The sequence below is a fragment of the Genypterus blacodes genome, unplaced genomic scaffold (genome assembly GCF_046128005.1).
Source record: "Genypterus blacodes isolate CSIRO-AG114 ecotype Tasmania unplaced genomic scaffold, CSIRO-AGI_Gbla_v1 ptg000101l_1, whole genome shotgun sequence".
NCBI lineage: Eukaryota > Metazoa > Chordata > Actinopteri > Ophidiiformes > Ophidiidae > Genypterus > Genypterus blacodes.
Window position 1 is genome coordinate 158,783 of NW_027466905.1, and position 26,860 is coordinate 185,642.

Sequence of the window (26,860 nt, forward strand, 5' to 3'; positions counted from 1 at the left end):
GATCGACCTGCAGCTACAAACCTTCAACGTGATTGTGACTCAAGGTTTGATTCCAGTGAATGAATGTGGAACGTTCCAGCACTCACAGCCTTAAGAATCACACCTGCCTTGCCTCATGCCCTATGAACGACCTTCGGCGGCCTTCATAGTTCCCTTTGGTGCTGCTGTGATTCTTCTGTCAAACCGTCACACTGCTCACATAGCTGATGCTTCGTCTGCTTTAAAGCGTATGAGACATTATGGCTCATGGCTTCCTGGTGGGTCATGGTGACTGGTGGTCTCTCTGACACGTTCTTTACATACCCTCTTCACCCCAAGGTTGTGTTTTATCAGCCGTACTTTGTCTTATTTGCACTGACAGCTGCAGAAAGAGGAGATGGAAGCTGTTTTGCTAAGTTTTCCGATGACTCAGCACTGTTTTCTTCACCTTCCAGGTCCAGAACGAGACCACGGTTCAGTTCTCCTCACTTTCATAACACACTGCAATGACAAGTTCAATCTTAACAACACTGAAGGACTTACCGTTGGGTTCAGACTAGACAAAGGAGATGTAATCGTGAGTAACGTACGACCGGGACAGTGATTGACTACCAGTTGGAGTGGGACGTGAAGGTTGAGGCGATGTCTCCTCAGGAGGTCTGACTCCTACCCTTCTGAGAAGTGACTCTGACTCATTTTTTACCAATCATCCATTGAAAGGCTTTTAACATGTGTTGGTGTAATTGCTTGTCACTGAAGGATGGAAACAGTCTGACTAATATGCTGGAGAGATTAGAGGCACTAAGCAGAGAGAGACTTGGGCTCTTTCTGTGAACGACCAATTTTCAGGGAAATACAGAAAATACTGCATTTTATAGAGAAGATAATGTTCCTTGATGTTGTTTAATCCGACTCTAAAGCTATTCAGATAAACGATTACGACGCCATCAAACTAACAAAGTGATGTCATCCAGTAAAACGTACCAATCATCCTGTTCATCTCTGACTCTTACAGTGTGTGTGTGTGTGTGTGTCGTTTGTGTACTCTTCATAAAGTTGGAGTATTTAAGCCTGAAACAAATACATAAGGATGTAAATTGGATTCAAACTGTTTGAAGGTATCCTGGCTGGTGATTGGCTGTGGCCGCTCACCTGTGCTGTGGTTTATGGCCCCTCCACTCCCTGCGACCGTCTCACCATCCAGGTCCAAAGATCGCTGCACTGTTTGAACAAGCACTGAGCAGTGGAGCCACAGAGGGGTAACCCCAGCTCTGCCTCAACCTGGAACACGCCGCTCTCTCAGAACCTTCTCCATTGCACCTGTCTGTCTGTCTGTCTCCCTTCCTGGGTGTTTTTCATGCAGATGGTGCCCCCGCCTGAACCCCCCACTTCAGTCTGGGCCTAGGGCGCGCCCCGGTCACCTAAACGGAGCTCAGAGCCGCGCCGGTGGTTGGATTGATTTTATCTTAGGAGGAAGGAAGGTGTGAAAAGAAAGCAAACGCACTGTCGGGAGATCTGTGTTGCTTCTTCCTTTTCTCTGTTTTGTTCCTGTGCATATTCTGCACCTAAGGCTGTGTGTTGGCTCACGTGAGTGTGTGTTCCTGACCCAGAGGACGGTGGAGGTCGTGTTCTTGTTGAGGTATGTGAAGGATTTTTACTCGCTTTCATAAAATGCCGGATTTCCTCCACATTTCCACACTCGGCTCACGTAAAGAGGCTGAGATTATGATATACTGTATTTCTGAAGTTTGGGGCCTTGACTTTCGCTTCAGAGCAGCTCTGACATCCGCCGTTCACTCTCGCCGGCATGTTAGTGCTAGAAGAAGGACAATGGCGTTGAGTATTTGTGAGATTTGAGTGTCTGGTGTCTGGATTTAACCTTAATAATGGGAAATACCTCCTTAAAGTGAGCATTGTGGGTTTTTCCTCTGCTATTTCATTGATTGTGCGTTCAGGTAACATACTTCCTGTTTCAGAAACCTTTCCGCTATACCGACACAGTCACAAAGAAGGAAACCCTCATGTTGTTTACTGTCATGGGTTCAGAGGTCGAGTCAAAGCTCTGCTGTGTGTGTTCTATTCACCTTTCCTGTGCCACCTTACCTGCATGAAGATGTGTGTGTGTGTGCGTGTGTGTGTGTGTACCCAGGAGTGAAACGCTCACGGCTGTATCACTCTCTTAATCTCTGTGGTTATGGATTATCAGTCACACATTTCTCTCAGGTACAAAGGCTTCAGAAGGGAGTGGCCTCATGTCCTAACAGCTCTGCCACACAGATAATGTCTTGATAACAATGTAGATGCATCTATAAACAAACATCATGGTATAAGTAAGCACATAGGCTGAGCAGGTGTCATGGTATATTTTACACTCTTAGACTGGAACAATCAAAGCATTGAAACTGGTTCCCCCCTCTTTATGGCCTGAGTTTCCTCTTTAGGTTGAGTAAACCTCAGTGATGTCTGTCAAACATGGAACTCCTCTTTGCCTCACCAACTCTGATTGTAACTATGTGATATCCACACACACACACACACACACACTCTTTCTGTCCATAGGTGTAAGATATGAAGAAACTCAGCTAAACATGGGCTCGCTACTGTCTGCCGTCGGCCAACTGTTTGGGAACCAGAAAGGTCAAGGTGAGACCCTGAGCACACTGATATTGATCCCGACTGCCACATCGTATGAACGAGCTCCTCTTGTCAACATGAACTGTGTCAGCTGGCAGAATGAATCTCTGAATCTCACTCGTCTGTGTTCCCCTCCTCCCGCAGAGACGCAGAGGCACCTGCGAGCTAACGACCGACCCTTCAACCTCTCGTACCGCTACGCTGTAAATACACAAGCTATGCTAAATCTGTGCCGCCTTGGAACAAAGACAGAATCCTTGACTTCTTTCTCCTTGACTTCAATTTCAGGACAATGCCATCAAGACCTCCAAATACAACATCTTCACCTTCCTGCCGCTCAACCTGTTTGAGCAGTTCCGTCGGCTGGCCAACGCCTACTTCCTGGTGCTCCTCATCCTCCAGGTAGACATCTTGATTGACAGCTGACCTTTTCAGTATGAGCTGTATGTTGTTGTGTGGCAGTGTGAGGCTTAAAAACTTACTTTAAAATGATGACAAACACTGCACATTGCTTTAAAGGGTTCAATGTTCAAAGTCATTCTCTTCCTCTAACTGTCAGATAGGGAAATTTGCGTCTATGTTTTACAATCTGTGGAGGGGCACACAATACCAGGCTGTCGCCCCTCAGTGTGCATTGCAGTGCTGCATCTAAGCAGATCGATGTGTGTGTGTGTGTGTGTGTGTGTGTTGACAGGTGATCCCACAAATCTCCTCCCTCTCCTGGTTCACCACGGTCGTCCCGTTGCTCCTGGTTCTGTCCATGACCGCAGTGAAGGACGCCAGCGATGACATCGTGAGAGCATGCAAACAAATGCTAAACTGAGAGATTTGAAAATACTTTCTTTTTTTTATTTGACAGCCCGGTTTGTTTCTTCTCTCTCTTTGAGCAGAATCGGCACAAAAGCGACAATCAAGTGAATAACCGGCGGGTGGACGTGCTCATCAATGGAGAGTGAGTGGAGTCTCAACACAAAGCTGAAGATGACACGCTGTAAAAGAACAAACACACTTTCACAACTGCAAGTTATTCTCCAGCGCGGCTGTAAAGCAGCCCTGGAGTTTTAAAGCGTCCTCTTTATTTATTACATTGTTTCATATCCCGTTTTTTTTATATTTATGTTTGGTTTCCAGGCTGAAGAGTGAGAAATGGATGAACGTTCAAGTTGGAGACATCATCAAACTGACGGCCAATCAGTTTGTCACGGTATGTATGCAGACGATGAGCACAGGAAGTACTGCTGCATGTACACACACCTGCTTTGGACTGCCGGTTAATGATTGACAGTCTGAGTATCACAGCATCTCCTATCTGTACTCTGATGCTGTTTATTGATAGGATTCAGAAGAAATCAGCAGAGTTTGAAGATTAACATTTAACTGAACATATTAATTGTACAAATCACATGTGTAGGTACTTTAGGTGAGTGTTTGAGTGTTTTGTGTTAAATGCCTCACTCCACCACACTGACAGTCTAAGAGGTAAATGTACTTTCACTCCTTTACATAATGTCTGATGGTTGTAGGTTTCCATGGTTTCCTCTCTAAGTGTTCCATCATTAGTGACAGTCACGTTGATCTCCTCTTCAAACACGTGAACACACAGCAGCGCTCCGTCACCATTGTGTCTCCGTTCTTTCCTTCCTCAGGCCGACCTTCTGTTGTTGTCCAGCAGTGAACCTCTCAACCTGGTCTACATAGAGACAGCTGAGTTAGACGGGTGTGTGTGTGTGTGTGTGTGTGTGTACATGTGTGTCTTTCTGTTCTGTTCGGGTGTGTCTGTGTGTGAGATGCCGTGTTGTATTGTATTTCCCTTCACTCACGTCCTTCTCACGTCCTCTTGGTCTCCTCTAGTGAAACCAATCTGAAGGTGAAGCAGGCGCTGACGGTAACTGGAGAGTTGGGAGGAAACGAGGGCGACCTGTTTGGATTCAATGGTGATTAAGGTTTAGCTATTCAAGCTAAGTGAGGACCATCCAGTGAAGATCCAGATCCCTCTATACTCTCCGTTCTTTGTCCTACCTGGATGTAAACACTTGAACACACACACACAAGTGCCGTACTTCATATTCTCCCTGACCTCTGACCTTCTTGCATGTCAGGTGAAGTGCTATGTGAGCCGCCCAACAACCGCCTGGACAAGTTCAGAGGGACGCTGACAGTGGAGGGGCAGACGTACGCTGTGGACAACGACAAGGTGCTGCTGAGAGGATGCACCCTGAGGAACACAGAGTGGTGCTTCGGCCTGGTCATCTTTGGAGGTAAAGGCTCAGAGGATCAGTCGATAACAACAACGCATCCACACAAACCGGTCTGGATTGAGATCAGGGTCTGAACAGATTCCCTCCTTCAGGTCCTGACACCAAGCTGATGCAGAACAGCGGGAAGACGACGTTCAAGCGGACGAGCGTGGATCACCTGATGAATGTGCTGGTGTTGTGTGTAAGTCTAATGCGCGCACACACTCGCACAACACACAGGCACACATTCAATACGCTTCAGGAGACTGAAGTTTTACTCTCCAGGGTTTAAAGAAATCTCTGGGTCAAACATGTCAAAAATTCAACTTAGCCTGAATTTACAATATCACATTGGTTTTGGCCGAGTTGAGAAAACTTTACATACACTGAAGCTGTTACGGTGTGTGTGTTATCATTTATACATGATCTTTATATAACTGATACAACGTTAGGTCATTTGGTTATAGTGTGTTATTTGTAATGAGTAGTACAAAGTAAATAGTAGTATTATTATTATACTTCTGTTGATTTTCTTAATTTGCTGATTTTACGCTATGAAGTAGTGTGTGTGAGCAAACTCAGCCAGAGAGAGAAGAATCTGAAAACACAGCAAACAACATGATGGAGTAACAGCGCCATCTAGTGGAAACGTGTGGTAGCGGCAGGAAAGCTGCTGAGCTACAGGAGAGGAGAGGAGAGGAGAGGAGTGGAGAGGAGAGGAGAGGAGAGAAACTAAGGGACAAACTTCAACACCAGACCCTGGAGGAGACGGAGTCTGTCCGACCTCTACCAGCTGGAGAGAGAGGGAGAGAACTTTAACCTCAGCCTGAACTCTGAGGGTTTTCCCCAGAGGAGCTGTCTGTCTGTCAGGCATGTATGCAGGAAGGTGATTGTGGGAGGGAAGACTGAAAAGAAGCAGGAGGATGGGAACGGATCTCCTACTCTCACACCCGGCAGCAGTTGAGACGGGAGTTTGATCTTCCTGAAGGGATGAAGCCTGAAGCCGTCAGCTGCTGCCTGGATCCAGGCGGGAAAAGCTCCATGTGTGGAGGAAGCAGAGAGAGAGAGCTGAAGATCAGGAGGAGCTCAGAGGAGGACACACACACACACACACACACACACACATACACAGCAGGCAGCAGCACAGAGACAGAGCCAAAGTGTATCTGTGTGTGTTTATGTTTACGGTCCATAAATGTGTGTGAGCTGAACCTTGTTGTCCTCCTGGGTTTATGTAACATGGCGGCCTGAGTGTGTAACTCTGCTGTAATTATCCTCTTCACATCCCACGCTGCTGACATCGACCTCTTCCCTCCTCAGATCTTTGGTTTCCTGGCGTCGATGTGCACCATCCTGGCTATTGGCAATGCAATCTGGGAAGTGAGAGAGGGCGCCTCGTTCACCGTCTTCCTCCCCCGTGAGCCCGGGGTTAATGCTGCCTTCTCCTCCTTCCTCTCCTTCTGGTCCTACGTCATCATCCTCAACACGGTGGTGCCTATTTCTCTCTACGTCAGGTGGGATTGGAGCACAGAGTCAGACGTACAGAGTGCATAATACCATAATACCTCCCTCCATGCTGTATTTAATGGCGCCCTGCTTCTCTCTTTGTGCGTTAGTGTGGAGATCATCCGTCTGGGTAACAGCTTCTTCATCGACTGGGACAGGAAGATGTATTACCCCAAGAGCGACACCCCGGCCCAGGCCAGGACCACCACCCTGAACGAGGAGCTGGGCCAGATCAAGTACATCTTCAGCGACAAGACCGGCACCCTGACGCAGAACATCATGGCTTTCAACAAATGCTCCATCAACGGGAAATCATACGGTGAGCTTAGCCCGAGCCCAAGCCTGAGCCTGAGCCTGAGCCTGAGCCTGAGCCTGAGCCTGAGCCTGCAAACGCACAGCAACGTGATCGAGGTGCGTGATGGCGTTGATTGAATCCTGGATGTGTTTCTGTGTTGTCCAGGGGAGCTGTTTGACATTTCTGGAGAGAGGGTTGAAATCACAGAGGTGAGAGGAAGTTAATGACAATTGACATAACGGATATCTGTCCCGTCTTGTTTCACATCACTCAGTCTTTGCTCCTTTCTGTCCTCCTCCTCCTCCTCCTCCTCCTCCTTCTCTTCCTCCTCCCCCTCCGCAGAAGACAAAGCGAGTGAACTTCTCCGGGAACCAACTGGCTGATCCCAACTTCATTTTTCACGACTACAGTCTGTTGGAGACGGTGAACGAGGGAAACCTGGAGGCTCAGGCCTTTTTCCGCCTGCTGGCTCTGTGTCACACCGTCATGCCCGAGGAGAAGACAGAGGGTGAGCGCCCTCTGTTGGACATCTGTGTTACTGCAGTGGAATGTCTGAAATCCTGATGATTCTAATTTTCTAATTTTCTCCTCTTCTCCACTCTTTTGCTTCTTCTTCTCTCTCATCCTCCTTTGTTTCCCCACAGGACAGCTCTTCTATCAGGCTCAGTCACCTGACGAGGGCGCTCTGGTGACAGCGGCGAGAAACTTTGGCTTTGTGTTCCGCTCCCGTACGCCTGAGAGCATCACGGCGATGGAGATGGGGAGGGAAGTGACCTACGAGCTGCTGGCTGTGCTGGACTTCAACAACGTACGCAAGAGGATGTCCGTCATAGGTGAGGGGGAAAACAGCCAGACGCTCTTCACAATAGGACCTAAATGACCTTGCATGTGGACTAAAACGCCCCTGAGATGATCTAACTCTGCCCCCGGTGCAGAGAAACGACAGGATCGCGTCAGAAATCCATTAAAATGCAGGAAAGCAGCGCTAATTCATGCAGGCGGTGCGGTGGAAACTCTAAATTCACACTCGTAGGTGTGAGTGTGAGTGTGAGTGGGTGTGTGTCTGCACATGTTGGCCTGTGATACACTTGTCCTAATGCATGCTGTCACGAGCTCCAGCCCCCTCGACACACACTGCAGGTTAAGCACGCGTAGATAATAGATGGATGGAATATCATTAGAAAACAAAACCCAAGGCCGTGAATCGCTCCATTCTATCTATCGGGCGCTCTGTTTCCAGTAAGCTCATTTCCATGGCAACCTGAAGTGAAAGGTTTAGAAAAGATGATATACTTTGACTTTGAGCAGAAATCATTTATAGATATTGGGCTGGATGAAGCCAAATGGGTTGAGGGTTAGATTCCTCCAGGAGATCAATTCATAGATGAGGCAAGTGATTTTAGCGTGGCTGTGAGTTTAGCCTGCCTGTGTTTGTCTTCGGCTAAACGACTCTCGATGTGTTCTGCAGTGCGAAACCCTGAAGGCAAGTTGACTCTTTACTGCAAAGGAGCAGACACCATCATCTACGACAGACTGCATCCCTCCTGCCACAAACTGAAGGAAGACACCCAGAATCACCTCAACGTGAGCCGGCTCAGCTGCTTTGATGTCCACACACACACACACACACACACACACACACACCAGGTGAGTATGTGTGTATTTGACTGGTGTGAAATGTCCAAACCACACAGGACTATGCAGGCGAGGGCCTCCGCACGCTGGCTCTGGCCTATAAGGACTTGGATGAGAGCTACGTGTCAGAGTGGAAGCAGCGCCATCATGAGGCCAGCACGGCCATGGACGAGCGAGACGAGAAGCTGGACCTGCTGTATGAGGAGATAGAGACGGGCCTGCAGGTTGGTTTCCCCTCAGGCGGCAACAGTTACACTTTTATTGCACCAAAAGATGGAAAGAAAATCAAATCAAATGTGTTTTTAGCTCTTAGGAGCAACGGCGGTGGAGGACAAGCTGCAGGACGGAGTGCCACAGACCATTGAGCAACTGGCCAAAGCAGACATCAAAATCTGGGTGCTGACTGGCGATAAACAGGGTTAGTGTCCAACAAGAGCTTAATATTATAGAATAAAAGAATATATATGTGAAATGTTACTGGATTTATTCCCTCACTTACTTTCAAACCATTAAGTTTCAAATGTTTTATACTTCTATATGAATAAATTGCATTTATTAGGCAATTAAATAACCTGACATGATGCTATAAGATTTAATTATGTAGTTAAAGAACCGTTTTTCTTATGTAACTTAAATAAACGTGAACTGTTTGCTGTTGTGTGGCTATAAACAAGCATCCGGGTCATTTCAATCCGAGCCCCGAACTCTGTTAATGAGGAAGTGGGCCGCTGTGAACGGCGAAAAATAAACCAATCAGCGCCCAGCGTTCCGCCTTTGGATCCTTAGACGCTTATCTATTGGCTCAAATAACTGTCAATCAAATTGGCCGAGTGCTTCCGATGTTATGTTCGGCCAGAAATCGACACAAGCAAGAAGTGGAAGTCAGCAGCCTGGTAAATGTAGTTTTATGCGAATTAACGTATTTAAGAGCGGATGAAAAGCGATTTAATCACGTAGAGAGGATTATTAGCACCCAAACAAGGGTTAGTTTGTTGATTTATGTTATAGTTTTGAACAGGGAAGCATTTTAGGCCCTAAAATGTTTTACTTCTCATTATTTTGACTTTATGGAAACACGGTGAAGTCACCAGCAGGGGGCGATGTAGGGGCTTAACCTGATCAGGCCTCAGTAATCATTGTTGTTCTGGAACAGAGACAGCTGAGAACATCGGCTACTCCTGCAACATGCTGAGGGAGGAGATGACGGGCATCTTCATCGTGGCCGCCAACACGGCTGAAGGCGTCAAAGAGGAGCTGCAGTAAGTCAGGGAGACACACACACACACACACACACACACACACACACACACACACACACACACACACACACACACGGGAGATAGGAAACAACAGATTAGTCTAAAGGCCTCTTAATAATGTAAGATAATAAGATGTAATTATGAGTATTAACAAGTGATACATAATTCCACGCTGGTTACTTAAATAATAAAACATCTGTGCCTGTGGAGAGAAGCTTTTCAAACAGTTTGACAGCTTCAACAAACCACAAACATCCTCCTCCTCCTCCTCCTCCTCCTCCTCCTCCTCTTCCTCCTCTGTATTCAGGAAGGCAAGGAGGCAAATGTGCCCCGGCTCGTCAGATGAGCCGGAGGTGACCAGGTGTCGTGCTGGTCTGTTCTGGATGGAGAAGACACAGAGCGTGAAGGATGAGAAGGTGGACGGAGAGTACGGCCTGGTTATAAACGGACACAGTCTGGTAAGGAGGCCGGTGTTTGGTCCCCATGGTTACATGTAACGCTCCCTGGTCATCGCTCTCTCCCCCTCATCCTCCCTCTCTCTCTCTTTCCTCCATCCTCCCTCCTCAGGCCTTTGCTCTGGAGAAGGATCTGGAGCTGGAGCTGCTGAGGACGGCGTGCATGTGTCAGACGGTGATCTGCTGCAGGGTCACACCGCTGCAGAAGGCCCAGGTGGTCCAGCTGGTGAAGAAGTACAAGCAGGCGGTCACTCTGGCCATCGGCGACGGGGCCAACGACGTCAGCATGATCAAGGGTACGTCCACCACACACACACACACACACACACACACACAGATCAGCGGGCGTGTGTGAACCCTCTCACCCTGCCTCTCTTTTCCCCGCCCCTCAGCCGCTCACATCGGCGTGGGCATCAGCGGGCAGGAGGGCATGCAGGCGGTTCTCTCCAGCGACTTCTCCTTCGCACAGTTCCGTTACCTGCAGCGCCTCCTGCTGGTGCACGGGCGCTGGTCCTACCTGCGCATGTGCAAGTTCCTGCGCTACTTCTTCTACAAGAACTTCACCTTCACCTTTGTGCATTTCTGGTACGCCTTCCTCTGCGGCTTCTCTGCACAGGTGAGCAGCAGACGTGCATCAGAGGTTCACTAGGCTGGGATCTGAGCTCACAGCTTTAAAGCCGTCCACATGCCGTTGCGTTCACTGTTGTCCTCCTTGTCGTCTCCTGAACAGACCGTGTATGACGAGTGGTTCATCACTTTGTACAACCTGGTGTACACGGCTCTCCCCGTCCTGGGCATGAGCCTCTTTGATCAGGTAAGAACATTCAATCAGCCATTACTCTTCAGTCGATCGCTTGTTTACCTTCACTCTGTCCTCTAACCCCACATCTCCTTGTGTCTCTGTAGGATGTGAGCGACTCGTGGAGTTTCCAGCACCCCCAGCTCTACTCCCCCGGACAGCTCAACCAGTACTTCAACAAGAAAGCCTTCGTCCGCTGCGTGATGCACAGCTGCTACAGCTCGCTCATCCTCTTCTTCATCCCCTGGGCCGCCATGTACGACACGGTGCGAGACGACGGCAAAGACATCGCAGACTATCAGTCCTTCGCTCTGCTGGCACAGACCTGCCTGCTCATCGTGGTCGACATACAGGTGAGGGAGGCCTGCTGCTTTACTGATCGATTAGATGGTTCATCAATAAGTAGTGATCACGTTCACACAGGAGGAGGTGACAATTTAATAAACACAGAGCTGAGGACGTGAAGATCTGATTATTATGAAAGGGATTCAAGATTTAATTATCCAGCAGTTTGTTGTTGTTTGTCTAAGCCTGATGTCTACACACACACACACACACACACACAGATGAGCACTGAGCTTGTGTGTGTTACAGCTGTGTCTGGACACGTATTACTGGACGGCGGTGAACCAGTTCTTCGTGTGGGGAAGCCTGGCCGCCTACTTCGCCATCACCTTCACCATGTACAGTAACGGCATGTTCCTCATCTTCACCTCCGCCTTCCCCTTCATCGGTGAGCTCTCTCCTCCTTCTTCTCTCGTTTGAGACGTTTGTCTTTCCCCGGCTTTGTCTGACATCCATTTGTGTGAATCAGGCACGGCGAGGAACTCTCTGAACCAGCCCAACGTGTGGCTGACCATCCTGCTGACCTCCATCCTGTGCATCCTCCCCGTGGTGGCGTTCCGCTTCGTCGTCCTTCAGCTTCGGCCCACCATCAACGACAAGGTGAGCAGATAAGGATCTAATGAAAGTCTGATCAATGAGAGAAGCATCCAGGTCCTTTCATTGAGCCTGAGTGTCGTTCCGTCCTCCTAGGTGAGGCATCAGATGCGAAAGGAGGCCCAAGTCCCGGCTCCCGCGATCATCCGAGCTCCTAAGATGCGCAGCACCCGGCGGTCGGGTTACGCCTTCGCGCACGCCCAGGGCTACGGCGACCTGGTCACGTCCGGAAGGTTCCTCAGGCGACCCGTGAAGAACCGAGTCGGCCTGTTCAGCCAGACGGACTCTCCTCTGGCCGAGGGCCAACCGCAGCTGTACCGCACCATCGCAGAGGAGACGGACGAGGCGCCCGTCGTTTAGAAGAAAATCCACAACTTATCATAAAGTCTTTGTTCTTTGGGAGAGTTCTCTGCAATCATGTGTCATTGTTCTGCCTCGTTCAGTCTCTGGTGCCCACAGCAGCTGTTTTATAAACGTAAACAGTCTGAAACAATCCCTCTACTCTGGAATCATTCCTCTTGTTTTTGAGAAAAAGAGACTTTTAGGATTCAGAATGATGCAGAATGAGTTGTTGTGGTGGAGACTGAAGTATGAGGCTTTTATTTTGGAGGAACTGGGTGAGGTCCTCTCTGCCTGCGTCTCTAAACCTTTAACGTGACCTTTTAACTCCAGCTTTGTTTCTAATGCATGAACTCTAATCAGTGTGGAGCTGCTGAAGGTCACAGCTCTGACGCTCATGTACGCCGTCACATTTGATTGTAGAATACACACAATGATGTTAAACTAAAGGCGACTCAATGTAAGTGAGCTAAATCATGATGTTTGCTCACTCTGCTGTGAATGAATGGAACCAATCAGAAGCCTGGAGGACAGGAAGTCGCTCTGCAGAGGTTAGATTTGTAACAAACCGCTTGATTCTTTACAATGTTTGTGATTTCTAGATTTTAACAAGTACAGAAACTGAAACTTCCCAGTGCCTTTCAACACAAGTTTGCCTTTTTATATCTTTGAATACGTTTGTATCCAGGTTGTCTTAAATGTTAAAGCAGTGATTGTTTGTTAGGAGTTGACGCCTTTCACGAACGTACCTTCACTCTGTGGGCTCTTATTGTAATTGTTTACATATGCATAAGTATAAACCTGATTGTGTCTTTGTTTGTTAATCTGCTCCTCTAACGTTGTGAAGTTGAAAGAGACGTATGGATCCAACGCATCAAAGCAAATGTGCCACGATGGACAAACACATTTTTAATTCCTTCTGTTTCCTGTTTTATAAAACACTTAATATGTTGAGGTTGTAGCAGAGGAGCTTCATCACAAATACAAAATAAAGCAAACATGAAACAGGACTGCAGTATTGTAGTGTTGGTATCAATCATTCATGTTATTATTGATATATCATTCTATAAAAAGATGAAATCTGGATTCTGGATGAAGAAACATGTTCATCTCCATCTGTACTGGTTGGGTAGACAGCGAGGACTCAAACCCTCCTGCTCCAGCTCCAGCTGCGTGTCTGCGGCGTGGCCACTGCAGCCTCTGTGCAGCCCTGTTGCTCCTCCTGAGTGCTAACTGAGCAGGTGTCAAAGCAGCGACACTGCACTGAAAAGCTCCTAACAGCCTTCAAGAACCTGGAGAAGAGCGAGTCTGGCTTCGGAGGCTTCAGGTGCGCCAGGAAGGTTTTGACGGTGATGCTGTCAAAGTTTGGCTCCTTCAGACACATGACCAGGTGAACACCGTCTGCATCCGTGTACTGCACACACATGTCTCTGAAAACAGCCCTGTGGATGTCTTTGAAATGGCTCCTCTCAGGCACGATGATGTCGCTGCCTCTGATCTCGCTCAGCAGCTTCTCTGTCAGATGACGGATGGCCTTCCTGTATTCAAACTCCTGCCACGTGCGTGAGGCGGACAATCTTGTGTGCAGCACAAACATGGAGACCAGGAACTTGACTTCAGAGGCGACATGACACCCGTCTCTGTCTGGTGCGGCTGTGGGCGTCTCAGAGGGCTTCTGTTCGCTCAGCATGGATGAGAACAACTCCTGGATCTTTGTGAGCGTCAGAGGCACCAAGTCAGCGTGTTTGGTGTTTTTTAATTCTGCCGTCCTCAACCAGACCCACAGATGCTGCAGGAAGCGCCTGACTTCATCCTCACACACGGCGTAGACCACTTTGTTCTGTGGGATGAGGGGAGTGCAGCGTGACTGATAGGCTGCCACTGTCATCCCCGTCTGGATCCCAGAGTAGTGACACTGACTAACCGCCGGAGAGATCATGTGGCAGTAGATTGTATCGATCATCTGTTTGAGGAGCTTGTCCTCACAGCCCGTGAAGACACTCTCCAGCTTCTGGAAGGCGCTCATTTCCCTGCCACCTTTCCCCGTGCTGAGCCCCGTCTCCTGCTGCAGTAACATCTCCAGCAGGGCCTCCACACGCTCAGACAGAGCCAGCATGACTTTGGTAGAGATTGCCTGCTCCTCACTGATGGTGGGACCGTATTCCTTACATTCCTTACATTTGCTTCTTTTAGTTTTCCCCTTGGACGGCTTTTTAAAACAGTTATACAGTTTGACCAGCATGCGGCCCACATATTCTCTGGCAAAGTACATCATGAAAAAATTTGTCAACCTAGTTTTTAATTGACTTGAATGGAAATGCACTTGAGCGTTTGACTGATCTGTGTCTCTGACGCTCTGCAGGTCTTCAACAATTAGCTTGACGATGTCAGACGCTGCGGCGTGGGCCTTCAGGCAGCGGCTGAACGGCAGCTCGGAATACTTTGTGATGTTCCCACCCAGAGTCATGGTCCTGGTCTGCTGGGTGAGGATGTCTCTGACGGCTGCAGAGGCTCTACGGACAAACGCGTCTGATGATAACATCTCTATCTCCAGGTGCTCTGGTGGCTTCCTCACCGCAGGGCTCGTACCTGGGGTCTGTCGGTTTCCGTAGGACTTCATGTTTATCTGGTACATGTGCAGGATTCTGCCCATGCGGACCACGACGTCAGGGAAGGAGCTGAAGAAGGGCAAAGCCGTGCTGATGTAGAAGGGCTTCCCCGGGGTCTTCTTACATTGAGATATGGTGGAGTCGGTCGTCTGCTTGATCAGACTCGTCATCAGTTTGGCAAATTCCTCAACTTCCCCCTTGAGGTTTCTCAGTTGGAAGTTTAATAACTTAGCCAGGTGTTCTTTCACACGGGAGATGTTCCCGTGGAAGTTGGCCAGCCTGTACCAGGAGCAGATGTCAATGAGGTGTCGCTTGCTCATCTGCAGTATGACGTGTGCGATCATGTCCGTCAGCAGCATGTGTGTGGCACAGTCTATGTCATTGGCTGCGATGTTCCTCCACTGCTCCTCGGTGAGGAGGCCCAGGTACTGCTGATACAGGGACAAGACGATGGGGAAATGGATGATCTCAAGAACGATGGGATCGTTCTGGAGCGGGTGCTGCCTCCATCTTTCAAAGTCTAATGTGAACATCTGCATTGTGTTTGTGTAGCAGTGTAGCAGCTTTGTGTTGAGGCTCGTCTGTTTCATGCGCATACATAAGTGTGTGTGCCATGATGTCGATCAGGTCTATGACATCACTGCATGATATATATACATGGAGACTTGTCCTGTGTGTGTGTGTGTGTGTGTGTATGGGGCGGGGGTGCGTGATGAGTTTGATGATGTCACTGTTTTCTTTCTTTGTGTTTTTTTCCCCCAGCATATTGAACTCATCCTGCCTGCCTGACTACCTGTTTTTCTGCATGCCTCCCTGCCTGTCTGCCTGCTTGTCTGTCTGTCTGCATACTCAGGTATTCCATCTCTTTTCCGGTTGTATTTAGCATTCCGTCCACTAAGGGGCAGTAAATCTCAAAACCAGAAGCTCCATTCTGACTTCATGACTGCGGAGTTCCCCTGTTTGTTTGTTTGTTTGTTTATTTGTTTATAATAATGAATCTCTCACTTTAACACTTTGTCACTTTGTCTAACTGTTGGACTTTATTTGTCATTAGACGCAGTCAGAGAGCTCCCCGGTCTCCTCCGGCACTCAGACGAGCCTCGGGTGGATCTGGGCTCCGTGTCCATCTCGTCTGCTTGGACTCCGCCGCCGTCGTGTCTCAGGTACGCGTCTGTGTCGCTGCTCTCGTCTTGAATGCAGCGTAAATGTAGCGTAACTTAGTTGGCTGTAACTGGAGGCTCGATGTTTTCAAAATGCTCTCCGCTGACACGTGAACGCCACTAAACAACTCCACCGTCGCGACCGACGCGTGTCTGAGAGCTTAACGAGGTTCAGTCCCTTACGCGTCATTTCATATCAAACAACCAAACTCTGATAGTATCGCTATTTGTTGATAAGCTAATGTAGCTGGGTCAGGCTAGCATCGTTACTAGCATCGTTAGCTTCCCACGCTCCTGTCAGTGTGTACGTGCTCTCCCTCATGTTTGGCCTCTGGTGTGTGTTTGTTTAAGCAGCAGAAGCTTTAGCTCCGCGACATTTAAACGCGTTAACGTGGTTTGTTTGTTAGCATTAGCTGGTCGGTAAGGTGTGTTTGTAGCTTTGTATGCTAGTGGAGGAGAAGGAGGAGGCAGAAATGTAGCTCAAGTGAGGAAAGATCATTATTAAAACACTTTATCTGTTAAAACCTCCATAATGTGTGTGTGTTTGTGTGTGTGGATGAGCTCAAAGTGTGTGTAGACGAGCCCAAAGTGGGTGTAGACGAGCCCAGTGTGTGTAGATGAGCCCAAAGCGTGTGTAGACGAGCCCAAAGTGTGTGTAGACGAGCCCAAAGTGTGTGTAGATGAGCCCAAAGCGTGTGTAGACGAGCCCAAAGTGTGTGTAGACGAGCCCAAAGTGTGTGTAGATGAGCCCAAAGTGTGTGTAGACTAGCCCAAAGTGTGTGTAGGTGGGTTTAAAGTGTGTGTGGGCGGGCGGTTGCTTTGCTCAGTCTGGCACCGGGAGTCTCCAATCTGCACAGGGAACAATGATATCAGAAGGATACCAAGGCCAAACACACTCCTCAGTGTGGGAAAGCTCTGCTCTCAGTCTCAGGGCGGGGGGAGGTCGTGACCCTGAGAGTGGAACCAACAACCAGCTGAGACACGTACACGTCTGTACCTGAGAGCAGATCGTATCCCAATTCCATTGGAATGTTTTATTATTCAAGAATAAAGTTACGATGAAAATGTAAAGTAGATCCAACATGACATCACTGTTATAAAGGCTGTTTGGATGACATCACTGTTGTAACGTGTTAGTTGAGATGACATCACCGTTGCTTTTTTAAGCAGCTTCACAGTCTGACGTTGTCGTTTATGTCGCCAGGCTGTAGCTCTGCATGGCGATGAAATGGGATCCAGAGCATCTGAGGACCTGACAGAGCACAGCTACAGCGTTGGCAGAAGATAACGCCCCAAGCAGATATCCTGTTTACCGCCATGTCCACCGACACGCCGCCCGCAGGACCTTCTCCACAGATGAATCCTCCTCCCCCCGATGTGACCAATCACAGCAGGCCGGGCAGGAAGACCAATCAGCTGCAGTGCATGCAGAACGTGGTGATGAAAGCCGTGTGGAAGCACGCCTTCGCCTGGCCCTTCCACACGCCCGTGGACGCCGTCAAGCTCGGGTTACCTGTGAGTACAACCATCAACACGCGGCCACACAATCTGTTTGTTAGAGGCACATCCTTCCTCCTCGGTTGGTTGATCCTGCAGTGACTCTGATCCCCTTGTTCAGGACTATCATAAGATCATAACCTCGCCCATGGACTTGGGGACGATCAGGAAGCGGCTCGAGAACAACTACTACTGGAGCGCCGCCGAGTGCATGCAGGACTTCAACACCATGTTCACCAACTGCAACACGTACAACAAGGTGAGACGAGTCGCCACGAGTCCTCAGGAGTAGATACCCGTGGCCACGCCCCCCACTCACAGCTGTGCCCTTGTGCTCTAGCCCACAGATGACATCGTGCTGATGGCCCTGGCCTTAGAGAAGGTCTACCTGGCCAAAGTGGCTCAGATACCTCAGGGTGAGAAGGAGCTGCTGACCTCTACACCCAAAGGCAAAGCCAAGAAAAGCAACTCAGGTAGACAAACAAACAAACAAACAAACAAACAAACAGATCTATGATCAGGTGACTTCCATGTGTGTATGATATGAAGTACAAGTGAACTCATCTTGTTCTTCTGTGTTCCACACTCAGCAGCCAGTTTGTCTGCAGGTGGGCAGGAGGGCGCCGTTCCCTCGAGCCCCTCGCCGACGTCGCCCGTGAGCAACAACGCCTCCAGCTCGGGCTCGCCAACCCCGCTCCCTCTCCACGCCGCCGCTGCCCCAGTCCCTGCCGCAGCCAAAGTGAGTCACAGTTTGTACCGCTGACCTGGATGTTATGTTGGCATGAGGAGACTATAACCTCACCTGTGTGTGTTTGTGTGCTAACGAAGAAGAAGGTGCTGAAGAGGAAGGGCAGCCTCACCCCCAACGACCTGTCGGAGGGCAAAGTGAGACGTGAGAGCGCGGGCCGAGCTCCCAGGTCTCAGGACGAGGACCTTGGAGACGGAGAGCGGGACGCCGTGGCCGAGGAGAGCGGCCTCAGCGAGCCGCTCAGATACTGCGACGTCATCGTGAAGGACATGATGTCCAAGAAACACGCCCCCTACGCCTGGCCCTTCTACCGGCCGGTCGACGCCCAGGCTCTGCAGCTGCACGACTACCATGACATCATCAAATACCCCATGGACCTGGGCACCGTCAAAGTACTCATCTGCACACACGCACACACACACACACACACACACACACACACACACACACACACACACACACTTGGTCTCTGCTTTAAATGTTGATGTTGTCGTTTACGTTGTTCTTCAGAGAAAGATGGACGGACGAGAGTACCTGGACGCACGGAGCTTTGCTGCTGACGTGCGGTTGATCTTCTCTAACTGCTACAAATACAACCCTCCGCATCACGAGGTGGTCGCCCACGCCCGGAGGCTGCAGGTGAGTCATTACATCACTCTGACCCAGGATCCTCTCAGGCGCTCCAGCTTCCTGTCTCCACTCTTGACTCCGCTCACGTTCGTCTCAGGGCGTGTTCGAGAAGAAGTTCTCCAAAGTGCCGGACGAGCCGGTGGAGTTTGTCTCGTCTGCCAGGAGCGCCAGCTTCAGCGCCAGCTTCAGCCCCAGCTTCAGCCTCAACGGAGCCGGACTGGACCCGGAGGACTCGAGGACCCCGGAGGAGCGAGCCACGAGACTCGCCGAGTTACAAGAGCAGGTGAGGACAGAACAGGCGGGTTAGAGAGCAGGAGGGTTAGAGAACAGGAGGGTTAGAGAACAGGAGGGTTAGAGAACAGGAGGGTTAGAGAACAGGAGGGTTAGAGAGCAGGAGGGTTAGAGAACAGGAGGGTTAGAGAGCAGGAGGGTTAGAGAACAGGAGGGTTAGAGAACAGGAGGGTTAGAAAACAGGAAGGTTACATCACCAGTCTTCTGTCTGCTCGCCCCCTCAGCTCAAAGCGGTTCACGAACAGCTGGCCGAACTCTCCGAGGGCCCGGTGGTGAAGCCGAGGAAGAAACGGGAGAAGGACAAACATCACACCGGCAAAGAGAGGAGGCTGGGGAGGAACAAGAGAGCGTCAGACATCAGCTCCAGGTAGGACACTCTGGGACACTCTGTGGCGCTCTGGCCTCTACGTTCACACACTAATCTGTTCCTCCTCCATCATCCCAGGCGGCGGTGGAAAGGAGCGGCGAGCTGCGACTCGGACGACGAGCCCCTGCCCATGACGTACGACGAGAAGCACCAGCTGAGCCTGGACATCAACCGCCTGCCCGGGGTGAAGCTGGGCCAGGTGGTCCACATCATCCAGAAGAGGGAGCCGTCCCTGTGCGAGACCAACCCCGACGAGATCGAGATCGACTTTGAGACGCTGAAGCCTTCCACCCTGCGAGAGCTGGAGCGCTTCGTCCGCGTCTGCCTGCGCAAGACGCTGAAGAAGACTCAACGTAAGCACTCACACACACATTTAAAATCCTCTTCCTCACTCACTGGGACACTGTTGTTCCCCCCAGCAGCCACTAGATGGAGCTGAGAGCTTTCACACACACACACACTGCATGAACACTAACATGGACAGATTGTTATTGTTTGGCTAAATGAACGGGTGAAGCCCCGTGTGATGAGTAATGAAGCGTCCTGCGTCTTCTTGTAGGTATTGATCCCCGGGCGCTCGTCTCTCTCCGTATAGATAAACTTATCAACCATAACAAACAAAACATGACGGCGCCCCAGCTGCCCATCAACATCCATGTTATTTAACGGAGCAATTAGCTAATCGCAGGGCCCGTTAAGCTGTCAGGAGGCCGTGATGATGAGGAGATTAACGGGCGGGAGGAAGACGAGCGCTGCACGTATGGAGTCGCCAACAGGAAGTGCTGTCCAACGTCGCTTTTTTTATGATGTTTTGGCGTTTTCAGATCAGCTCCTTGACTGTAAATCAGTGTGTGTGTTGTTTACATTTGAGGCTATACGTTTGACTAACTCCTCCTCCTCTCCGTCTCTCTCTCCTTCAGAGAAATTGGGTCGAGCGGCGTCTCACCTGAGCGGCAGCAGCAGCTCCTCAGGCTCTTCAGTCTCTTCAGTCTCCTCAGGCTCCAGCAGCGGCAGTGAGTCGGTGTCAGACAGCAGGGACTTGTGACGGCAGTGTTCGCCTCCTCTTCCTCCTCCTCCTCCTCCTCCTCCTGAAACGCTCTGTTTATACGTGTGACCCTCTCTCTTCCTCATTGTTTCCCTGGAGATGTGATCTGGAGCTCGTTTTGCTCCTGAACTGCAGATGTAAACGACACCGTAGGGGGAATTCCGGGCGCTGCCGTGAAAGGCTTGGGGCCAGAGCTCCTGGTCACTCTTCATCATCATATCTGATATCATGTTCTCACCCTCCGCCTGTTTTAAACTCAGTATTTATAATATTTAGTCCTGTTTGTTTTGGTTTTAACTCTGAAGCTCTGTTACAGCAGAAGTTTGCTCTCCGTCCTAAACATTCCCAGCAAACAGGATTCCTCTCTGAAGCTCCCGGTCGAAGCGAACGAGACTCAGCGGAGCTCCGAGACACTTTGAACTCTTCTTTACATTTACACACTGACTGCGTTCTGATTGTGTTTGATTTATTTATGAAGCTGCGTCCCGTTTGTTCACACAGAGAGAGAGAGAGTTTGTCTGGAGTTCTTCGGCCTCCCAGTCGTGTCTCTCTGACTCGTTTACGCCGGAAGCTGCAGAAACCAAACCAGTTTGCTCACAAAGGCGCCGCGCTGTTGGAGCTCAAAACAAAAGAAACGCATCCTCTCGTGTTCCCGTGTAGCCGGCGAGCGTCCGTCTTAGAGCGGGATGGAATCAGGACGTCACGCTGTAATCCGGGGTTTTTGCGTCGATAATTCACTAAAGCGGCTGCACAGTAAGAAGGACACACACACACACACACACACACACACACACACACACACACACACACACACACACACACACACACACACACACACACACACACCGTGCCAGCAGCCATAAACCACCACAATGTTTTTGTGTGCGCTTGAAGAATTGGCCTCCATTACTTCCCTCTGTGTTTACTCGCTGCCGTGAAGGGCGGCGCCTTCACTCCTAACTTCACTTTGGTTGCAGCAGAGTGGTTGATCTGATCTCAGCACCGTACAGCACATCTGGGCCTCACTGCTGCTCCACACACTGAGGCTTAAACAGTTTAAAGTATTCAAACGTCCGTCCATACGTTTGCTGCACTGTAGGAGGCAGAGAGACGCTGGAGTCCTTCAACATGAACATCACACCTGCTTAGATCTCTCAGGTATGATGTAATACGCAGGTGTGATGGAATACGATGACGCAGCGGCTCACAGAACCCTAAACCCTAAACCTCCACGATACGATTGGCAAAGAAAATAAGTTGCAAAATTAGATGCAACAAAATTTCATATTTCGGTTTTCATTTTTTGTGCAAATTTTTTGTGTGTTTGGTTCTAAATCTTCTGCAAACGTTAAGATGGTTTTGTGTTTGTTCTTCATGTGCGAGTGCCAGCGGTGCTTCCCTGTTGCCCTGGTAACGGTGTTGAATGTAGATATGTGAATATAGAACATATGTAAGTACACTGAGCGGCACAGCGTCGGCTTGTTTACAGATGTGCACACACACACACACACACTGTTTTTGTTATAAACACAAAGTTTGCCTTGTATTTTATTAAAATAAGTTTTGGTAAATTACACAATTTTGTCCTTATTTTACCTCAAGAGAGAAGCGCTAAAGTCATGAAGCGGACACGTGAGGCTGAACGCTGCCTGCAGTTCACTCATCAACCAGGAGATGGCGCCATGCAGCACCTAATGAAGCGCTGGGTTTGTTTAGCACGGTGTTAGTTTAGTTACTACGGATGAGCTGGGGTCTCTGTGTATCGAAGTGGTTGATTACGTCATCGATTAATTACAGATTCGTGGTCCATACAAAACAAAATATACAGTAAAGATATGGATCATAAAAAATGTAGAATTCATTTACTTGTCTTTCACAGGGGCGGAGTTAAAAAGCCAACGTATGCATTTGCCCCGGCCCCCCCAGCGTAACCCCCCCCCGTCGTGTTTTGCTTTGCTCAGGCCCAAAGCGCCTCTGCAGCTGAATCGTTCTCCCAGAGGATGAAGATCGCAGACGCAGCAGATTACCAAGGTAAACATGTTCGTACCTGAAATGTATATTATGATTGATTTACCTTGAATACCGTGAATATCTTTGGTTTAAAGAAAGAAGGACCTGCTTGAATACCTGAGGTTTACACTTTCCCTCTCCCACCTGGCTCTCCGTTCGGGCCCCGTGACCTGCACTCCCGCGGCAGCGCGTGCAAGTCGACACGGCAACAACATTGGAACGTGATTGATCAATGCCACAACTTCTGTGACAACGAGTCCTTCCTGCGTCTCTGAGCCATCGCTCACAGAGAGTAGATCCATTACAGAAACACACACACACACACACACACACACACACACACACACACACCACACACACACACACACACCCTCACACCCTCACACACACTATATATGCTTAGATAAACATAATGGCTTTCATGTTCATTTCAGCAGCTTGTAGAAATTGATCGTGTCTTCATGAAGCCTGCAGTAAAGTTTTATCGTCTTTATAAACCTTTATGTTTGTCCCGTTGTGTATCAAACCGTGGCTCTGGTTGCTTTCTGCTGCCACTTCCTCCATAATGGGGTCGAGGCTGAGTTTGTTCTTTTTTCCGCGGCTGCACTGAATCCCATCATCTGTATTTACATACCGCATACATTCTCTACCGGGAACGTACGGCTCAGCACATCGGCTGGATGGGCTGGCACCTGCAGCCTTGCTCAAGGGTACTTTGATCGGGCCGTGCAGGGACATGATGTCATTATTTCTTCATTATCCTCTATGAAGCATGAAATGACTCCAGACTGTAAAGAAGTTTAGCTTTCCATGAAACGCTGCATCATACAGAGGACGCAACACAGCAGCGGGGGGGTTCAGGGGGACGTGCCTTGCTCCAGGGCAGAGGAAATTAGATGGTAAGGCAGCCAGTCAGGGATCAAACCAGCAACCTTACAGGTACAATCCCTCTGCTCTGTTACAGATTCCCCCTGGTTGAAGATCCAGTAAGGTGCTGACGTTGACATCATGTAAGTGGAGTCTCTTTTGTAAGCTTTACGTGTGTGTGTGTGTGTGTGTGTGTGTGTGTGTGTGTGTGTGTGTGTGTGTGTGTGTGTGTGTGTGTGTTCACCCAGAGGGCCTCCAGGGATGAAGTCTCCAGCCACCTGAGGCCTCTCCACCTACACCACGACTGTTTTACCTCCAGGCTTTGAGCTCTGCTGGCCAGAGGCGTCACACACACACACACACACACACACACACACACAGTCCTCATTACACAGGACGTCAGACAGCTGCACGCTCCTGATACTCACACACTGCAGGCCTGGACAGGAATGTGCTGGGGAACGTGTGTGTGTGTGTGTGTGTGTGGCAGAGTCATAGATGGTGGGAAGTTAACTTGCTCCTGTTGACATTTAAACTCTGGACAGCGAGGGCGAGGGGCTAATAATCCATAAAAGAGAGAGAGAGAGAGAGAGAGAGAGAGAGACACACACACACACACACACACAGACAGATGAGAGCAGCAGCACTTCTCTTCTTCTTCTTCTCCTCTCTGCAGGCTGAAGCAGAGGCGGCTGCCAGATCCTTCACACACAGCTGCTTCTGCACCATGAAGACAACAGGTGCATCCAGACAGACGCCGTTGTTTTCACCCAGGCCTGCAGAGTGTGAGTGTGTGTATGTGGGTGTGTGCACGGCGCTCTTGTCCACATTGATTGTCTAATCGATTGTCAGCCTGGAGAGGAGAGGAGAGGAGAGGCGAGGCGAGGAGAGGAGAGGCTCCTGCAGGTGTTTGGCCTCCAAGGGGGGAGAAGGTTCTAGAAATACACCACACACACACACACACACACACACACACACACGTCCTTCATCCATTGATCCGAACCCTTCACTTGACGGGAAAACAAATGTTCTGTCACTCACGTCAACAAAACCCAAGACTCGGAATGAATTTGATATCATAATATTTTCCACTCTGAGTCATTTTGTCTCCAGTGTCACATTTCTAACTCAAACAAGATATTTGAACAATATACGTAAACAAGTTTGACAGTACTATCAAAACATAAACAATCTGAACCGAGCCTGCACAATGTGTGTGTGTGAGAGAGAGTGTATCTGTGTGTGTGTGTGAGTGGGGGGCGGGGTCGTGTATTGGTGTGGGGCGCAGTTGAAGTGGTTGACAGCTCTGGGAAGTGCGGCTTCCTTGAATTCCTTGAGGATTAAACAAACAACCACACGGAGGCGCAGTTCGCTCTCCGTGCGGCAGGGGGCGCAGCGACCACTCGGTACAAACAGAACCCCCCTCAAACTCTCACAGTCAGAGGGTCGAGACCCACGATACAAGTTAGGTTATTTTATTATTTATTATTTTTGCCATAATAAGAACAACAAAAGGTCGAACGAGCCTAGAAGAGAGAGAGAGAGAGAGAGGGAGGGAGGGAGAGAGAGAGAGAGAGAGAGAGAGGGAGGGAGAGAGAGAGAGAGAGCGAGCGAGCGAGCGAATGAACGGAAGGAAGGTGGGAATCACAGCGCTGCACACACACACACATACACACACGCGTAAACGCTTGTGCGTAAAGGCGCGAACCAAACACACATTAACCGGATCTGAGCCGCTCGCGCACTGGTTTCCTCCCTCGCTCCCGGACGCGGTGCCGATGTTTGGATGTTCGGTTCTGGAAGCAGCGTGACCGCCGCGCCGCTGGAGGAAGACTGATCCGTGCTTCATCCCCTTTTCCCCTCTGCTTTGGCTTCTCTGGCTCGGGGAATTACTGGAAGTTGTTCGTCTTCGCCTCGGACTTGTGGATACGAGACACGCAGACGCTCAGAGTCCCGCAACTCGACCCCACCGGACCGGACCGGACCGGACCGGAGACGCAGTTCTTCCCCCCCCCCGCATTGTGCAGAAAGAGGAGCGAGGCTGTGCGGTGCCGCCCGACAGACCGACACATCGCTGAAATGTGAGCCGAGCCGCCGCTCCGCTCCGCTCCGCTCCGGTCGGTCTCCGCTCCGAACCCCGCAGGATCCGGCTGTTTGTTTGTTTTCCACGCGGCCTCCTGGATTTACAGAGAAAACTTTTTTTGAGAATGAAGCGGAGGAAAGCTCCGTAGATCCCGCTTTTCCCTTCCGCGCCGCCGCCTTCAACCGAGCTGGATCCGACACGTTGTTCTGACCGCTTGAATCCTCCGGACGAACCTTCTCGCTCTACTTCCACAACACGGCGTCGGGAGCGCTGACATGCGCCTGGAATGGCAGGAATGGGGATCTGAACGCGCCGCGGCCTCCCGACACCACCGGCTCACAAAAAGCGTAAAGTTGAGAAATCGCACGAGTCACACGGGCTCGGTAGTGGACGACCGAGGCGTCTGATCGGGTCGGACTGTGAGACGCCGTTGTCAACCTCCCCATTTCCCCCCCTGATCCAGTTCCCCCGGACTCGGCTCGTTCGTGAGGGGGAACCGCTCCCCCCCGACCCCCTTCCAGGAGCAGACATGGAGGAGTGGAGGCAATGCGGCCGCTGGTTGATCGACTGCAAGGTCCTGCCCCCGAACCACCGGGTCGTGTGGCCCTCAGCCGCCGTGTTCGACCTGGCGCAGGCGCTCAGAGACGGAGTGCTGCTGTGCCAGATGCTGCACAACCTCTCCCCGGGATCCGTGGACCTGAAGGAGATCAACTTCAGGCCCCAGATGTCACAGGTGAGCGACACACACACACACACACCCACACACACACACACACACACACACGCCAGTGACCCCCCTTCAGATGACCCAGACTCCTCATGTTGATATTCTGAGCCCAGAGTCACAGCTGATTCAGGAAACCTTCCACTCACAACAAACCCTCTCCAGCCCACTGCAGAGCTGCCAACAGTGTGTGTGTGTGTGTGTGTGTGTGTGTGTGCAGGGAGAGGCACTCCTGCTTCAGCTCATGACCTAGTGCACTCCACATCCCAGTGTGTAGGATCAGTTAAAGCATTGATTGTTCCCCAATCAATCTCTAAACAGGAATTAGAGCTTTAAGTGCACATCTGCTGGATCATGGAGACTTTAGCTTCACTAACCTGCGTTTAAAGGTGCAGAGCAGGCAGGAAACACTCTGGTTCACACACACACACACGCTGGAGGAACCCCGGGTCATGTTTGTGTTTGGACCGTACAGAGTGAAGGCTAACAGCAGGATCCATCTATGTTTGTGTTGCTGCTTCCTGATGACGACACCAAACTCCTCTTCATGCCGTCAGCCGGGGGGGAAAGCAGGTTACTGATCAACCACAGGGATGCAGGGATTCTGTCTGAACAGAGCCTGGTGTTGTGTGTGTGTGTGTGTGTGTGTGTGTGTGTGTAGGGCTGGTGCAGAGAAACTTCCACTCAACAACAAACCTGCGTCCTCTGGGCCACAGTCCACTGCAGAGCTGCCACAATGTGTGTGTGCGTGC

The 26,860-nt window shown here is 50.1% G+C and overlaps 3 protein-coding genes across 11 annotated transcripts in view; all 3 read left to right on the forward strand.

Moving 5' to 3' along the window:
* Window positions 1–1,201: 1,201 nt before the first annotated feature.
* LOC143008274 (phospholipid-transporting ATPase ID-like) lies at window positions 1,202–13,092 on the forward strand. The gene is made up of 28 exons (XM_076159956.1): window positions 1,202–1,618; window positions 2,539–2,622; window positions 2,758–2,816; window positions 2,902–3,015; window positions 3,308–3,406; window positions 3,504–3,565; window positions 3,745–3,817; window positions 4,260–4,330; window positions 4,465–4,547; window positions 4,713–4,871; window positions 4,964–5,052; window positions 6,171–6,364; window positions 6,467–6,675; window positions 6,817–6,860; window positions 6,994–7,159; window positions 7,296–7,484; window positions 8,120–8,235; window positions 8,346–8,510; window positions 8,593–8,704; window positions 9,440–9,545; window positions 9,853–10,003; window positions 10,113–10,296; window positions 10,393–10,616; window positions 10,731–10,814; window positions 10,907–11,152; window positions 11,394–11,532; window positions 11,614–11,744; window positions 11,835–13,092. The coding sequence occupies exons 2-28, from the start codon at window positions 2,568–2,570 to the stop codon at window positions 12,096–12,098; spliced, it is 3,588 nt and encodes a 1,195-aa protein (XP_076016071.1). The 5' UTR covers window positions 1,202–1,618; window positions 2,539–2,567; the 3' UTR covers window positions 12,099–13,092.
* A 2,492-nt stretch (window positions 13,093–15,584) lies between these two features.
* LOC143008284 (bromodomain-containing protein 3-like) lies at window positions 15,585–21,255 on the forward strand. Of its 5 annotated transcripts, XM_076159966.1 has the most exons (12): window positions 15,585–15,644; window positions 15,741–15,849; window positions 17,051–17,361; window positions 17,465–17,602; window positions 17,684–17,816; window positions 17,934–18,082; window positions 18,172–18,483; window positions 18,602–18,730; window positions 18,819–19,004; window positions 19,237–19,379; window positions 19,458–19,732; window positions 20,300–21,255. In XM_076159966.1, exons 3-12 carry the CDS (start codon window positions 17,164–17,166, stop codon window positions 20,422–20,424), a joined length of 1,788 nt encoding a protein of 595 aa, XP_076016081.1. In that variant the 5' UTR covers window positions 15,585–15,644; window positions 15,741–15,849; window positions 17,051–17,163; the 3' UTR covers window positions 20,425–21,255. The 5 variants fall into 5 exon arrangements, with proteins under 5 accessions (XP_076016081.1, XP_076016080.1, XP_076016084.1 ...); XM_076159965.1 differs by having other exon boundaries at window positions 15,591–15,849; XM_076159969.1 differs by having other exon boundaries at window positions 15,591–15,849; window positions 18,175–18,483.
* Window positions 21,256–24,980: 3,725 nt separating this feature from the next.
* vav2 (vav 2 guanine nucleotide exchange factor) overlaps window positions 24,981–26,860 on the forward strand; it is a 133,006-nt gene continuing 131,126 nt past the window's right edge. For all 5 annotated transcript variants that reach the window (XM_076159951.1, XM_076159953.1, XM_076159955.1 and 2 more), the window contains exon 1: window positions 24,981–26,117. In XM_076159951.1, the coding sequence (XP_076016066.1) occupies window positions 25,914–26,117 (204 nt within the window). In that variant the 5' untranslated portion in view covers window positions 24,981–25,913. The remainder of the gene's footprint in view (window positions 26,118–26,860) is intronic.

Excerpts from the sequence above, each read along its gene's own strand:
- LOC143008274 (XM_076159956.1), top strand. The coding sequence starts at position 2,568 with ATGGGCTCGCTACTGTCTGCCGTCGGCCAACTGTTTGGGAACCAGAAA. Across the intron at positions 2,817-2,901 it reads ACCTCTCGTACCGCTACGCT|GACAATGCCATCAAGACCTC; the intron begins GTAAATACACAA and ends CTTCAATTTCAG. Across the intron at positions 3,818-4,259 it reads CGGCCAATCAGTTTGTCACG|GCCGACCTTCTGTTGTTGTC; the intron begins GTATGTATGCAG and ends TTCCTTCCTCAG.
- LOC143008284 (XM_076159966.1), top strand. The coding sequence starts at position 17,164 with ATGTCCACCGACACGCCGCCCGCAGGACCTTCTCCACAGATGAATCCT. Across the intron at positions 17,362-17,464 it reads CCGTCAAGCTCGGGTTACCT|GACTATCATAAGATCATAAC; the intron begins GTGAGTACAACC and ends CCCCTTGTTCAG. Across the intron at positions 17,603-17,683 it reads ACTGCAACACGTACAACAAG|CCCACAGATGACATCGTGCT; the intron begins GTGAGACGAGTC and ends CTTGTGCTCTAG.